This window comes from Galeopterus variegatus, unplaced genomic scaffold, assembly GCF_000696425.1.
Source record: "Galeopterus variegatus unplaced genomic scaffold, G_variegatus-3.0.2 Scaffold5533, whole genome shotgun sequence".
Classification (NCBI taxonomy): domain Eukaryota; kingdom Metazoa; phylum Chordata; class Mammalia; order Dermoptera; family Cynocephalidae; genus Galeopterus; species Galeopterus variegatus.
Genome location: NW_007731644.1, coordinates 99,679 through 112,309, shown reverse-complemented (window position 1 = coordinate 112,309; position 12,631 = coordinate 99,679). Strand labels below are relative to the sequence as shown.

The following is a 12,631-nucleotide window of genomic DNA, read 5'->3' as shown; positions in this document are numbered from 1 at the left end:
TACTTTGTATCTCTGTGAATTTCTAGGAACATCATATAAGTTGAAATATGTTGTTCGTGCTTTTGTGACTGGCTAATTTCACTTTGCATAATGTCTTGAGAGTTCATCCATGTCTCATAACTTTCTTCCTTTTTAAAGCAAAATGATCCATTGTATGTATATATCAGAGTTTGTTCATCCATGTATCCATCAGTGGACATTTGGGTTGCTTTCACCTCTCTGCTACTGTGAATAGTACTGCTATGAACATGGATGTGCAAATATCTCTTCTAGACCCTTCTTTCTATTCTTTTGGATATATATCCATAAGTTGGATTGCTGGACCATATGGCAGTTCTATTTTTAATTTTTTAAGGAACCTCCATACTGTTTCTATAGCAGTTGCACCATTTTAAATCCTACCAGCAATGAATGAGAGTTCCAGTTTCTTTACATCTTTGCCAAGTTGTTATTTTTTTGATTTTTGTTTTAGTAGCCATCTCTATGGGTGTGAAGAGATATCTCATTGTGGTTTTGATTTGCATTTCTCTAACATCAGAAGATGTTGAGCATCTTTTCATACGCTTTTTAGCAATTTGTACATCATCTTTGGGAAAAATATCTATTCAAGACTTTTGCCCATTCTTAATCAGGTTATTTGATTTTTTTGTTATTGTTGAGTTGAAGGAGTTCTTTATATATTCCGATTATTAAGCCCTTAACAGATATATGGTTTGTAAATATTTTCTCCCTATTCATAGGTTGCACTTTCACTCTGTTGATTGTATCTTTTCATGCACAAATACTTTTAAGCCTGATTTATTCCTATTTGTCATTTTTTGCTTTTGGTGTCAAGAAGTGGTACCCTGTGGAGAGGTGCCAAAAAAGGAAGGAAAAGAAATGATGTCTAAGGGCCGGCCCGTGGCTCACTCGGGAGAGTGTGGTGCTGATAACACCAAGGCCCCGGGTTCGGATCCCATGTAGGGATGGCCGGTTCGCTCACTGGCTGAGCGTGGTGCTGACAACACCAAGCCAAGGGTTAAGATCCCGTTACCGGTCATCTTTAAAAAAAAAAAAAATAGAAATGATGTCTAAGAAATCATTGCCAAGTCCAATGTCATGAAGCTTTCTATGCTTAACTTTTTGAAGAACTGCCAGACTCAGTCCTTCAAACTACCAAAGCAGCAGTGCCATTTTACGTTTCCCTCAGCAATGCACAGAGGTTCCAGTTTCTCCACATCCTCACCAATGCTTGTTTTGGGGTTTTGTTTGTTTTTTGTTTTTCATAATAGTCATCCTAGTGGGTGTGAAATATATCATTGTGGTTTTGATTTGCACTTCCCTAATGGCTAATGATGCTGAACATCATTTGGTGTGTTTATTGGTCATTTGTAGATCTTTTATGGAGAAATGTCTGTTCAGATTCTTTGCCCATTTTTTACATTGGGAAATTTGTCAGTTTATTCAGTGGCAAAAGTTCTTTATATATTCTCTGATAGACCCCTTATCTGGTACAGGTTTTATGAAAATTTTCTCCCATTCTGTGCTTTGTCTTTTTACTTTCTTGGTGGTGTCTGCCTTAGATTGAATGTCCCCCCCAATACTTGACCCCCCACTGTGAGAGTGTTAAGAGGGTATTATGGTAATTGAAAGGTGGGGCCTTGAAGAGGTGATTAGATTGTAGGACCATGCCATAATGAATCAATTGGTAATGGTGGTCAGGGATCTGGTTCTGAGGGCTTTAAAAGGGGAGCATGAAGAGTCTGTTTCTCTCTCTGCTCTGTCATTTTCTACCATGTGAGACCCCTGCATTGCTGTAAAGCCACCACCAAAGAAGGTCTTCACCATAAGTGTTCTCTAGACTTTGGACTTTCCAGGCTCTGAAACTGTAAGTAATAAATTTTGTTTATTTTTTCCATTCTAAGATGTTGTGGATTAGTTGGGGGGCAGGGGAAGTCAGGCAGAGAGAGGGAAATAGGGTAGGAGGAGAAGGAAGGAAGGGGGGCGTAGTCGAGGCCTGTGGCACTCCTCTCACTCTGTCAGAAGAGACCGGGGGGCTTCCAGCTGGGGCTTGCTCGTTGCTGGGCTGGATACAGATGCCAGCGGGTTGTGGCTGAAGCCCTTGGCACTCCCCACCCCCCCACCCCCCTGGCTTCAGAGCCCAGGGTATTTCTGGTGGTGGCTCAGTGGTCGTCACTGGGTGAAAGATTTTTTATTTTGATGATGCCAAATTTATTTATTTTTGTGCTTTGAGTGTCGTATCTAAGATGTCGTTGCTTAATCCAAGATTATGAAGATTATACCTTTGTGTTCTTCTAGGAGTTTTATAGATTTAACTTTTACCTTGAGGGCTTGATCCATTTTGAGTTCATTTTTGTGTATATTAGGTATGGGTTCAACTTGATTCTTTTGCATGTGGATATCCAATTGTCCCAGTACCATTTGTTGAAAGGATATTCTTTCCCTATTGAGTTGTCTTGGTACCTGTGTTGAAAATCTATTGACGATAAATGTGAGGATTTATTTCTGGACTCTAAATTCTGTTCTATCCATCTATATGTCTGTTCTTATGCCAGTGGCACACTGTCTTGATTACTGCAGTTTTGTAGTATCAGTGTTTTTTCTTTTTAATTAAATGGTTTTTGTTGCTTCTATGTAGAAATTCATTTAACTTTTGTGTATTGATCTTTTATCTAACCACTTATTATGAATTATAACTATTTTCTGTAGATTATTTTGGGTTTCTCTCATAGGTCATTATTATCTGTGAATTATGACAGCCTTTCTTCTTATTTTCCATTCTTTATACTTTCTAGGTTCTTATCACACTGGCCAGAACTTCCAGAACCATGGTGAATAAAAGCAGTGATAGTAGACATGTTTGTCATTCTTGGTTCTAAAGGAAATGTATTTAACATTTCACCATTAAGTATAAAGTTTGCTGTTGGTCTTCTCACGGACACTCTCTCTCAGCCTAAGAATATTCTTTTCCTAATGGGTTTGGAGTTATTATTTTGATAGAAGTTTGAATGTTATCAAATACTTTTTCTGTATCTATTAGATGATCATTTTTTCCCTCCAGCTGTTAAGATAGTGAATTTTACTGGTCAGTTTTCTAATGTTAACTCAATATTTATTCCTATATTGAATTCAACCTGGTCTTAACATGAGTCATTGTGGTACCTTAGTGGATTCTATTTGCTAATATTTTGTTTAGGTATTTTGCATCTGTGATCATGTGTGAGTTTGTCATTTTTCCTTTCTCTTACTATTCTTGACTGGGTTAGGATATATTAAGTGTTATGCTGACCTCATAAAATGAGGAGTATGTCCTCTATTCGCTAGAATGGTTGGGTGAGATTGAAAATATCTGTTCCTCGAATGTTTAATATTATCCAATGTTTCTCTATGATAAATACTCATAGAGACTATTTTTTTCTGTTTGATTAATTAATTTATTATTATTGGGGTTTTTTTACACTCTAAGATGATGTGGGGCAGTCGTGGGGGAGGAGTCGTGGTGGGAGGAGGAGAAAGGAGGGAGGGTTGGGCGTGTTTGAGGCTTGTGGCTCCCCTCTCATTCTAGCAGGGGAACCCAGGGAGCTTCTGGTGGCAGCAGCTTGGTGGTTGTCACTGGGCTGGATGTGGATGTCGGGGGTGGGGGTGTGTGGCTGATGACCTTGGCACACTTCTACCTCAGCTTGGGAGCGTGGGGTGCTTCCAGTAGCATCTTGGTGTTCATCTCTGGGCTGGATGCTGACATTGGAGGGGTGTGGCTGAGGCCTTTGACCCCCCCCACCACCACCACCACCCTGGCTTGGGAGCCCTGGGCACTTCCAGCAGCGGCCTGGTGGTCATCACTGGGTTGGATGTGGGACATGGCTGAGGCCCTCGGACGGGCTCGGGAGCCAGGGCGCTTCATAGAGTCTGTTCAGCCTACAGGTATGGGGTGTACTTTTGACTTTGTGGAATGAGACTGTAGAAAAGAGTATTTGATTCATTGTATTTTAATAGCTTGTTATTTCTGTGCTGTTGGCTAGTCTAAGGTTACAATGTAGCTCTTAGTTATTCATTTGACTTTGGCTTATGATAATAAAATTGTTACACAGATGAGCCATTGTAGTGAGAACCAGGGAGGATATCTGGTGTTGTGAATATCTTTACCTCTCTTCTTATACTGCAAACAGAAGGGCAGTGTTTTCTGTACATAGACTAATAAAATTTCTATTTATCTTATAGAAGTGATAGACCTTACTCATGATAACAGAGATGATCTTCAGGCTGCCATTGCTTTGAGTCTCCTGGAGTCCCCCCAAATTCAAGCTGATGGAAGAGAGCTTAACAGGTTTTTGATTTAATTTATAATCTTTGCTCCTCATGTTTGTATGTAGTTCAAAGGCAATAGCTCTGCGAATACAACTCAGGAATAATTCTGGCAAGCTCCTTTGATGGCACCCGAATTAAATTTATTTTAGGAGAAACTGAATCACATTAGCTTACTTCCCATCGGATTCACTTCTGGAAACGCCAAATATGAAATGGCTCTTATTGCAGCCTGTGCTTTTTGACTGGAAGTCTGCAAGGTTTTGTAGTTAACAGTTGCTAGAGAAAAAAAACAGCCTCCTTCAAGAATCTGATAAATACATATTTGCTTTATAAACTTTACAGATTTTATTAGTTATTTTCAAATGCAAATTATCACTCACCTACACTGTCTGAGAAGTAACCGGGGGATATATTTTTTAAATTGGTACTAATTTGGTGATTGGCACTGTTCAAAAGCATGCAGTTCCAATAATAATAATAATAATAATAATAATAATAATAATAATATCATGGCCTAACAGTTTCTGGGTATGTTTATTCCCTCCCACTGCTGAGTTTTTTCTTTCAGGGAAACAGGACTGGGTTTTATGTGCTGGGTAGTTTAGAGGTTCTTATTTTTAGCACGGTGTCTTCCTTTCCCCTTTCAATGGTGAGGCCTTAGATAGGGCGCTATTGTTAAAATCTAAAACTTTTAATATGGTAACCATAAATAGCCTTGAGTCTCAACTCAGATCTGTGATGGACCTTATTAGTCATAATTTCTGTTATGGAAGGATTACGATTTCTGTATTTAAATCTTGCTTTTTACTTACATTATAATCTTACAGTTACTATACAAGAGGTCTTCAAAAAGTTCATGGAAAGATCTGTATTATCTTTTAATTCTATTTTTCTTTTTTTCTTTTTCTTTTTGTCTTTTTGTCTTTTTTCGTGACCGGCAACGGATCGCAACCCTCAGTGTTGCCCCCGTACCGGACCGGGACTGGCAACGGGATCGCAACCCTCGGTGTTGCCCCCGCTCCTCGCTCAGCCAGTGAGCAGGAACCGGTCTGTATGTGGGATCTGAACCCTCGGCGGGAGCGCTGCCGCGCTTCGCAAGCGGCGCACTGTAGCAGTGCGCCACCGGGCCGGCCCCTTAATTCTATTTTTCCATGAGCTTTTTGAAGTATCCTCATATAATCAGTGACTATATTTTTTGGTAGTAAATGACCCCAAAATAGTTTTTCTGGCATTTTGAATTATCTATGAAAGTTTACCGAAATCCTTCATGTAGTATATTGTTCTGTAACTATTTTCTTTTTTGATGTGTGGTATGTTGGCGTAATACAGGATGCACGAGGCAACCTCTGCAGAAACTAAACGCTCAAAGAGAAAACGTTGTGAAGTCTGGGGAGAAAACCCCAATCCCAATGACTGGAGGAGAGTTGATGGTTGGCCAGTTGGGCTGAAAAATGTTGGCAATACATGTTGGTTTAGTGCTGTTATTCAGGTATGAGATTAAGAGACAACTGTGTCTTCTGGAAATAATTTTGTAATTTATTAAACTGAAATATGAGAAACATAGCTTTAAAAAAATGAAAAGTTACATAAAACTGGGGAATTTTTCTCATAATGTTATTGTGTTTTGGTTGCTTTCTTGTGAATTGAATTTAGGTGCTCTAATGTCTAAATTGGGTAATACTAAAAACACAACCTTCTGTGGTTGTAAATATATTGAGTGGGTGTTTCAGCATTTAGTGGATACCATACTACAGCAGATTGAGAGTGGATAAGGAGAAATCAGTTGCTGGGAGGCTCTCATCTATATCCAGGCAGGAGACAATGGCAGCCTGGAGTAGAGAAGTGGCGGAAATCATGGAAGGAGAGAGGTAAAAGCATTCTTGAGGTCCTGAGGGGATCAAGTGTGCAGGATTTGGTGAGCTATTAGACATAGGATATATGCACGGGAGGGTCAAGAAAGACTCCAGGGTTCCTAGCTCGAGTAACCAGGTGTATTATAGTGCCATTTGATACTGGAGGAGGAATCACTTGGCTGTGTGGTGAGAGTGGATTTCAGTTCAGTTTTAGACATGCTGAATTTGATGTACCTGAGTAAGACACCCACAGGGAGAGATTCCATGTAGGCAGCTAACTATACGAATTTTAGTTTAGAGAAAAGATCTGGGCTGCAGATACAGTTTTGGAAATAAGTTCCATATAGATGGTAATAAAGCCAAGGGAGTGGGTGAATTCATCCAGAGAGTGATGACTCTAGAAGTATCTCCCAGGCACCTTCAACTGAACATGGCCATGATGTAACACTTGATCCCAGCCCCTGCAGTCTTCTCCATTGTGGCAGGTAGCAGCTATCCAGCTGCTCAAGCCAAAAAATAGAATCTTCCCTTTCCACACATACAGTACATTCAGCTTACTATGTGTCTGGTACTGTTTTAGGTGCTGGAGAAACATAGTGAAGAAAGCAAGGCCCCTGTTCTCATGGAGTTTACATTGGAAAGAGTGGGATAGACAGTAAACGAAACCTGTATCAGGTGGTGATAAGTGTCAGAATGGGGGTGAGTGAGGCTAGAGGGGCTCAGCTAGAGGGAAGAGGTGCTATCTACGTAAGGTGACCCAGGATGGCCTTTCTGGTAAGGTGGGCACTTGAGCAGAGGCCTGAATGTGGCAGCACGGCCTGGTCCGGTTGCACACGTACCCTGTTGGCTGAATCCCCACAGGGCTGTGATAGATGGAGGGCAGCTGGAGAGGTGACACGTAGGCTCCAGTCAGATGCTGTCACTTTGATTCTTTGTTTGACATTAAGGAGTATACCTGGGGTTTTCAGAATATTAAGGGACTATTTTATCTAGTTCTGATTCCAAAGTGTTGCCTATTGTCTACCCAGGATGCTGCTTCAGGAGTTCCACTCTGAAGGCTTGAGGGGCTTTTCATTTGAGTAATATGTTGGGATAAGGCATTATGTTCAAACAAGGGAATTTAAAAAAAAAAATACAAAAGGCATTCATAGTATAAAAGTATGTGATTTACAAATAATATGAGTCCCTCTCTCCAGTTCTGCCAGCCAGAGATATCTGCTGTTAAACTTTTTAAAAATATAATATTCATGACATAGAGTGGAGAATGGTGAACATTGCTGTACTTACCACCCAGCTTAAGGAGTCAGTGTCACAAATCCCTGTGCTATTGAGTCCCTGTTGTCACATCCTTTCTCCCCCACAGACGTAACCCACAGATGTATGTATCCTCAAACAAGATAGCATTGTTTTATCTGTTATTAATAATACTCTGTTTTTGTGCACCTTTTTTCATACAGAAGACATTTCTAAGATTTATCCATGTTGATACACATAGCATTTGTTTATTTTCACTGCTGTAGTCCATTTTATGAAAACATGTTTTTCTATATTATTTTAATGACTACATGATAGTCTATTGTATAAATGTAGTATGGTTTAATCTATTCCTTTTGTTAGGTTGTTTCTATTTTTCACTAAAAGGGTTAACATTCTTTCAGCCTAATTTTTTGTGTGTAACCATTATTATTTCCTTTGAAGTAATGGAAGTAGAATTGTTAGGTTGACAGTTGTACATACTTTTAAATATGAAAGAAAATATTTAAAGTGAAGGTATTTAAATATTTAAAGTGCATATTTTGGAAGAAAGGCTATGAGTCAGTTTCTTTCTTTCAGTCTCTCTTTCAGTTGCCTGAATTTCGAAGACTTGTTCTCAGCTATAGTCTGCCACAAAATATACTTGAAAATTGTCGAAGTCACACGGTAGGTTGGTGTTGAAAAATTTTTTCACTGTTGTTTAGTCCCCGTCATCCCAAAACCTTCTAAAGTTTTGACTAAAGCCGATAACTGTAATTCTCTTTGGCTTGTGCTAATATTTGTTTTCATTTCTAAGTGGCTCTTTTTCCATGCTTGTGACAAGGAAATGAGGGTTTGCAAAAATGTAAAATTAAGTAGGGATAAAGTTAGAAAAACATTTCCAAGAAGGTATGGTGAGCCGCATTGCTGGCCTCAGCGTTTCTGCCTGTGGTGGGGAGACTCAGCATACCTGTCCTGTTTGTGGTGTCCTTCACTTTTCCTGTAACTGCTCAGGCCAAGTGATACGGAGTAGATGACCCCATGCTAGAGGCCTGGACCTTCCTAGAATAGATTTTAGTCTGTTCTTGCCAAAGAATGTAGCCTCCTCCCAGCGATCTAATGCTTCCCAGGGTTTCACCTTGGTGTAATACATCTTTCTCACAGTAGGGAGGGCAACAGCTTCAGAAAATAGACATTTCTGTTTTTCCAACAGTATTATCGCTCTGGTTTCTAAATAGCTATTCTACAGTTTAGAGTAATCCCCTACCCAGCCTTTATCAGAGGCCCTGTAACATAGTTTGAGACTTGACTCTGACCTAAGTCTAGGTAAATATAAATTAGGGAGCAATTATTGACAGCTTTTCTCTTTATGTGTTTTAATTTTTCAAATAAGATGGTGTAAGAGTACACATTGCTGTGATTTTTACAGGAAAAGAGAAATATCATGTTTATGCAAGAGCTTCAGTATTTGTTTGCTCTGATGATGGGATCAAATCGAAAGTTTGTAGACCCTTCAGCAGCCCTGGATCTGTTAAAGGGAGCATTCCGATCAGCAGAGGAGCAGCAGGTACGAAGGAAGCCTGTTCTTCTTGTCTTCCCTCAAACTCTGTAGAGTATGAAGTCACGCTTTGTTAATGTCACGGTGATATTGCTTTAATTTCAACTGCGTAACAGGCTGTGAACATGACTAAGCAGGACTGTGGGTGCCTGCTTTTGCCCTTTTTGTCTTGCTTACAGAACAGGTGGTGAGAAAGAGAGCGAGCATGTGTATCAGAGAAAGTGAGTGTGAGTGTGTTGCACAAGGGGCTGGCAGTTCTAACGGGAAGAAGAAATAGTAGTAGAAAGAATGGTAGAATTATACAGGGGCTGTTGAAGTAGAAAGGAGATTGGAAAGTATCTCAATGAGCCATAGCAAAGGGTCAGGGAGAAAACTGCACCTTTGTCTTGGGATGTCCCAGCTAGAAATTCTATTTTTAAAACTATCAATATGAATTCATCAGCTTTTCTGAGCAATCTTTCCCTTCTAGACATTAATAATTTCCTTCTGTCTCCTCTTAAAAAACAAAACTGTCACTATTAGATCAGCTTTTTCCTCATATAAATTTTTAATTTTTTTCTCTTTTATCTAAAGGTCCTATAGTTATGCAAAATTCTCTAAACATTTTATAAAGGTTTTCTTTCTTCATTCAGATTTCACATTGCTCTAGAGGACTATGGTCTGTTCTTTGAACCTCTTTTTTCAAAGGCCTAATTGGAAGAGTTTGTTTTTTTCTGTATCACAAATAGATGTGGCTAGAAGTGGTAGAGTTCCAATTTCCTTCTAGCCACAACTTATTCAGAGGTTGCCTAATGCACCTTCTATTTTACCTGTAGTAGCTGGATTTCAGTGTTCTTATATTTCCATGATATTTGGCCCTATAGAGGAAATGTTTTCATAGTAATAGAATCTTAATTCATTGGTGGGATGAGGGCAGATTTTCATTTCTCTAAGTATAGTGGTGTGTCTAACTTTTATGCAATTTGTGCCTCTCTTGTAGCAAGATGTGAGTGAATTCACACACAAGCTCCTGGATTGGCTAGAGGACGCATTCCAGCTAGCTGTTAATGTTGAGTGAGTGTTGAGGGTTTGTTTGAACATCCTTCCAACTCACAGTGGGCCAGTGAGAATTATGATATGGGGGCAGTCACTCTTCTCAAGTCACTCTTCTCAGTCTCTCTTCTCAGTTGCTCGTTTTTACCAAACGTCATGGGGTCCCCACTGAGATATTCTTCATTGTGTATCCCATTGCCTTTGGTTTTTTCCCCTCTAAGGGTACAGATGATCATCTTCACTTGCAGCTTTTTTATTGAAAGGGCCATAACTGTAAACTTTGTTGAAGTAATAGCCTGTGCTGTAAAATGTACTTAAAGACCACTTTTGAAGTCTACTCAGAATGTGTAGAGTATAAGTTTTAGTCATTTCAGTCACTGACAGAAGTGAAATTCAGGGCAAAAATACATGGATCCCTTGCCTAATATACATGCTGATAAATTTATTTTCTAAATAGTTTTAACTCTGGGTAGAAGAATTGTATATCATAAAATGGCTTTGCAAATAGCAACTTATATAGCTAATAATTTAAGATAGGCTTGTAGAAAAAAACTATTTTCATTTCTTTTCTATTGTGCCATTGAGAAAACTTTTTTGTATTTATTTGTAAAACTGCACAAGAGAGTTCATTCTTACCTCCATACTACTTTTATACCTTATATACATCTATCATTGGATATAGATTTATATGCTGAATGCATACAAATACATGTATTTGTCTGCATATGTGACTCCCTGTTAGACTTTAAACTCCTTACAACCAGGGATTATATCTTATTGTCTTTGCGTCACCAGAATTTAGCACAATGCCAGGCATATCCTTGTTCAATAAATGTTTGAACCGAACCAAGCCATTACTTACTTGAAACCATACCTGGCTCTTTGATGAAAATGCACTATTTTTGCTTTTGCATAATGCTTGGGTTTTGCATAGCACATATTTGATCCAGATGATACAGAATTATCTCCTTCTTAAAAAGCAGCAATCCCAGGAACAAGTCTGAAAATCCAATGGTACAGCTATTCTACGGTACTTTCCTGACTGAAGGGGTTCGTGAAGGTAAATTCTCTGCTCTGAATGTTAATTCTAGACCTGTGACTTTATCTTTATTGCTGTATCCTCTGGGGAAGCAGTATAATGAATAGGCTTGAGAGTTGGACAAACCCAGGTCTGAGTATTGGTTCTGCCTCTTAGTATCTGTGTAATTGTGAACAAAATACACAGCACCTACATCCTTCCTTAGTCTTTTTGTCTGTAAGATAGGCACAGCATTTTTTTTTTTTTTTTTTAAAATGACCGATAAAGGGGATCTTAACCCTTGACTTGGTGGTGTTAGCACCACACTCTCCCAAGTGAGCGAACTGGCCATCCCTATATAGGGATCTGAACCCATGGCCCTGGTGTTATCAGCACCACACTCTCCCAAGTGAGCCATGGGCCAGCCCTTAGGCACGGTATTTATCTCAGAGTTGTTATATTGAATTGTATAATATTTGCACAGTCAAAATCTAGCATTAATGTCAGACCCATAATGATGTTTCTACGTTTTTTTCTGTATTTTTTATTTCCATATATTATCTAGTCTCAAGTGGTTTTATTTATTGAGTTAGACTGCCAAAAATGTTTGTCTACTCTAGAGGCTTGCCTAAGCTGCATGCTAGACACATAATTTTTTTTTAACTATGGAGAATTTTGAACACATACCATTAGAACAGTATAAAAATCCCCATGAATCCAGCAACCGTTAGCTCACAGCCAGTCATTCCTTATCTAACCCCTGTCGACTCTTACCCTTCTGATATTCTTTTTCAAACATAACCCAGTACCACTACCATTCCAAAAATAGCATTTTTTTTTTTGTCTTTTGTCTTTTTTCCGTGTCCGGCAACGGATCGCAACCCTCAGTGTTGCCCACGTACCGGACCAGGGACCGGCAACGGGATCGCAACCCTCGGGGCTGCTCCCGCGCCTCGCTCAGCCAGTGAGCAGGAACCAGTCCGTATGTGGGATCCGAACCCTCGGACGGGAGCGCCGCCGCGCTTCCCAAGCGGCGCACTTATCCAGTGCGCCACCGGGCCGGCCCCAAAAATAGCATTTTTAATATAAAATATCTAGTTGGTGTTCAAATTTCCAATTTGTTTACATAATTTTAAAAAATAGAATTTATTTTTACAATTTTAATCAAAATCGAAAAATAATTTATGATTGGTTGGTATCTCTTTTAAGTCTCTTTTCAATATATGTAGGTTCCCCCTCCATTCTTTTTACCCTGAGATGTATTTTGTATATTTCCCACATGCTTTTATTCCCGTGATACATATTTAACATTTTAACATATTCCTCTCTAATTTTCTTGTAAGTTGGTAGTTGGATCTAGAGATTTGACAAGATTTGGATAAGGCTTTTTTGGCAAGACTAACCCACAGGTGGTGGGAAAGTCTTTGATCAGGAGGCACATAATGTGTTCATCTTTCTTTTTGCAATATTAGCAGTTGTTAGTGGTCGCTGCCTGGATCCACTGGCCCCTTAGAGGTTGCCATACAGGCTTAAGTGCATTTCTAACCAGTTCTCAGGAAGTTGCTGAATTTAAGAAGATTTTGTCTCTGTGGAGCTAGAAAATAGGCTCTAAATAGTTGTAGCAATGTCTTT

At 39.3% G+C, this 12,631-nt stretch overlaps 1 protein-coding gene across 1 annotated transcript in view; it reads left to right on the top strand.

The window, feature by feature from the left end:
- The window catches only part of USP28 (ubiquitin specific peptidase 28), a 44,052-nt gene that overhangs the window by 7,401 nt on the left and 24,020 nt on the right, over positions 1–12,631 (top strand). Inside the window, exons 3-8 of the mRNA XM_008589580.1 lie at positions 4,219–4,324; positions 5,635–5,794; positions 7,992–8,078; positions 8,821–8,958; positions 9,929–10,002; positions 10,965–11,041. Of these exons, the coding sequence (XP_008587802.1) occupies positions 4,219–4,324; positions 5,635–5,794; positions 7,992–8,078; positions 8,821–8,958; positions 9,929–10,002; positions 10,965–11,041 (642 nt within the window). The remainder of the gene's footprint in view (positions 1–4,218; positions 4,325–5,634; positions 5,795–7,991; positions 8,079–8,820; positions 8,959–9,928; positions 10,003–10,964; positions 11,042–12,631) is intronic.